Source organism: Panthera uncia, chromosome D2 (genome assembly GCF_023721935.1).
Source record: "Panthera uncia isolate 11264 chromosome D2, Puncia_PCG_1.0, whole genome shotgun sequence".
NCBI classification, from domain to species: domain Eukaryota; kingdom Metazoa; phylum Chordata; class Mammalia; order Carnivora; family Felidae; genus Panthera; species Panthera uncia.
Genome location: NC_064818.1, coordinates 59,042,684 through 59,045,520, shown reverse-complemented (window position 1 = coordinate 59,045,520; position 2,837 = coordinate 59,042,684). Strand labels below are relative to the sequence as shown.

At 51.6% G+C, this 2,837-nt stretch overlaps 1 protein-coding gene across 1 annotated transcript in view; it reads left to right on the top strand.

Annotated features, from left to right (window-relative positions):
- The first annotated feature begins 210 nt into the window (after positions 1 to 210).
- LOC125932918 (steroid 17-alpha-hydroxylase/17,20 lyase) overlaps positions 211 to 2,837 on the top strand; it is a 5,845-nt gene continuing 3,218 nt past the window's right edge. Inside the window, exons 1-3 of the mRNA XM_049645653.1 lie at positions 211 to 576; positions 1,708 to 1,846; positions 2,057 to 2,286. Coding sequence (XP_049501610.1) covers positions 280 to 576; positions 1,708 to 1,846; positions 2,057 to 2,286 — 666 coding nt within the window. The 5' untranslated portion in view covers positions 211 to 279. The remainder of the gene's footprint in view (positions 577 to 1,707; positions 1,847 to 2,056; positions 2,287 to 2,837) is intronic.

Sequence of the window (2,837 nt, the reverse complement as noted above, 5' to 3'; positions counted from 1 at the left end):
AGGCCCAATAGTCTTCCCCCTTCCCTAGCTCCTCCCCTAGGGGTTTGCCCTGGAGTTGAGCCAGCCCTTGAGGAGGCCTCCACTCCTCCTTCCTCTGTCTTTTCTGGGAGAGGGCTCCGGCCTGGCTGTGCTCCAGGATAAATTTCCACAAGGCAAGAGATAACACAAAGCCAAGGTGAAGAACAGGGCAGGCCTTAAAAGGGCCTCCTCGCACCCAAGATTTGGCTGTGGCTCTTCCACTCCATAGCTGCCTGTCTTGCTTGCAGGCACCCGGCCACCATGTGGGAGCTCTTGGTTTTCTTGCTGTTCACCCTAGCCTATTTCTTGTGGCCCAAGGCAAAGTGCCCTGGTGCCAAGTATCCCAAGAGCCTCCCATCCCTGCCCTTGGTGGGCAGCCTGCTATTCCTCCCCAGAAGTGGCCATCCGCACATGAACTTCTTCAAGCTGCAGAAAAAATACGGCCCCATCTATTCCTTTCGTCTGGGGACCAAGACTACAGTGATGGTCGGCGACCACCAGCTGGCCAAGGAGGTGCTTGTCAAGAAGGGCAAGGAATTCTCTGGGCGGCCCCATGTGGTAAGCAGTTCCCACCAACCCTCCTCTCTCACCAGTCCCTGGGGTTCTGCAGTTCTTTGGCCAAGACCAAGCCTGGAATGACCCTCCCGACTTCTGTAATTCTTCCCAAAACAGACTAGCAGGACTGTGGGTGAGAATCAACCCCTCAGACTCCACCCAGCCTCTAAACCAGGCAGGGAGAATCAAAGGAATATCTCCTTTTCTGGACTTCTAAGAGGTGGGTTGGGGCGGAAGCCCCACTCCTGGCATCTCGCCTGGAACTGGATGATGTTCTCTCTGACTCTCAATTTCCCTAATCAACTGAGATCGTTTATGCAAAGCACTTAGCCCAGTGCCCAGAGCAATAAGTGCTCAATAAATAGCCCTTTAGGAATGCTACTCTTCGCGTGGAAAATGGGGTTTAAATGATTACTGTCTTATATGGGAAAGTGTGAGGGAGAAGTAGCCTGGTTTTTGCAGGGCTGGGATTGCTGTGTCTTTGGGGCTGTCCCCAGCTGCTCTGGCTCACATAAGGCTGACACCTGGTAGCATTTCAAGGATGCTGATGATCTATCTTACTGAACCTTCTGAAGTGCTCCTGGGGGAGGAGAGAAGCTGACCATCTGGGAATACTGCCAGTGCCCCATCCTCACACCCTGCTGCTGTGTACCCTCCTGAATAGCCCAGGCAGCCCCCACTGCCCCCTCCACCCTTGCCTCACAGCCACTTATCTCTGATCAGGCCAAGGGTTTACTCATTTTTCCTTGGATCAGTCAGCCAGGTCTGCTGGCCAACGGCCTCACTCCCAACTCTCCTGAGCAAAGAGGAAGGAGGAGGCTAGCCAGATGGGGCTTGTGGGGTCATAGGATTTAAGAGGAGGGGATTTGAAGCCTGATGCTTTTTGAGGTCCCTCTGGGAAGAGGTGGCTTGGCCCAAGTCCAGACTGCATTCTCCAGCTGGGGCCTTATGGTGGGCACACACCCTTGCAATGGGAGGGCAGAAAAAGTAGATGAGCTGCTGCTGTGTCTTCAGCACCCCCCAGGGGGCCCAGGGAAAGGCAGAGATCTGGGCAGTCCAAGCCACCTCTTCCCAGAGGGACCTCAAAAAGCATCAGGCTTGTCCGATTCCTACAGCCTTTCCTGCTCTCCAAAGGTGACTCTGGATATCCTGTCTGACAACCAAAAGGGCATTGCCTTTGCTGACCATGGTGCCAGCTGGCAGACGCACAGGAAGCTGGCACTGGCCACCTTTGCCCTGTTCAAGGATGGCAACCAAAGGCTAGAGAAGATCAGTGAGTGCCGGCTGGCCCCTGGGACTGCTGGGGGCTGGTGGAGGGGGGGAAAGGGGCTGGGAAGGGGGCAAGGGCCGGCTCAATCTAGTGCTTTCTTGGCTGCTGCTGCCATCTAGTGGCCTTCTGGTCTATGTCCCTGCCTAAGATGGACCTGGGAGGGATAAAGGCTGCTGCTTAATTCCCCACCATCATGCCCCTCTCTCCTCTCAGTTTGTCGGGAAATCAGTTTATTGTGTGATGACCTGGCCATGCAGGATGGACAGTCCATAGATTTGTACTTGTCTCTCTTCCTGGCGGTGACCAACATCATCTGCTTGATCTGCTTCAACTCCTCCTTCAAGAACGGAGATCCTGCTCTGAAGATCATACAGAATTACAATGAAGGCATCTTGAATACTTTGGGAAAGGACAATTTGGTAGACATATTCCCCATGTTGAAGGTGAGGATGAGGCCAGGCCACACTTTCAGATCCCAGCAATCCCTGATTGCAGTCTGCATTTCTTACTGCCTAGCTCCAGACCCAATTTTCTCCTGACCGCCTCAGCTACAGTGACCTCTACTTCTTGTGACTCCCTTTAAGACCTTGCCACTTCTCTACAGAAATAGGTTTAGCTTTTAACTATGCATTGTAATACTCATGATAATGGCTCTCATTTATTTACCAATTGCTATGTGCTCGGTGTTAAGCACCCCACTTGCGTTAATCATGTACTTCCTCTGGAAGGTCAGTTTCCATGGAGATTAGAACAGAGGTCTTCAAAAGTTAAAGAATTTGCCCCAGCCTTCAGACTCAAGTCTTTCTTACTCCGAAGGGCTGGGCACACAGTGGAGTCTACTTAGTAGACCCTCAATCAGTGCCTGATGTTTGATTGAATGGGGAGGGAGAAATGGAGATGCTCCCTTTTCCCTTGTTTGGAGTTGTTCTAGTTGTCATTAATAATCCCATTCTGGAAAAAAAAAAAAAAAAAAAAAAAAAAAAAAAAAAAAAAA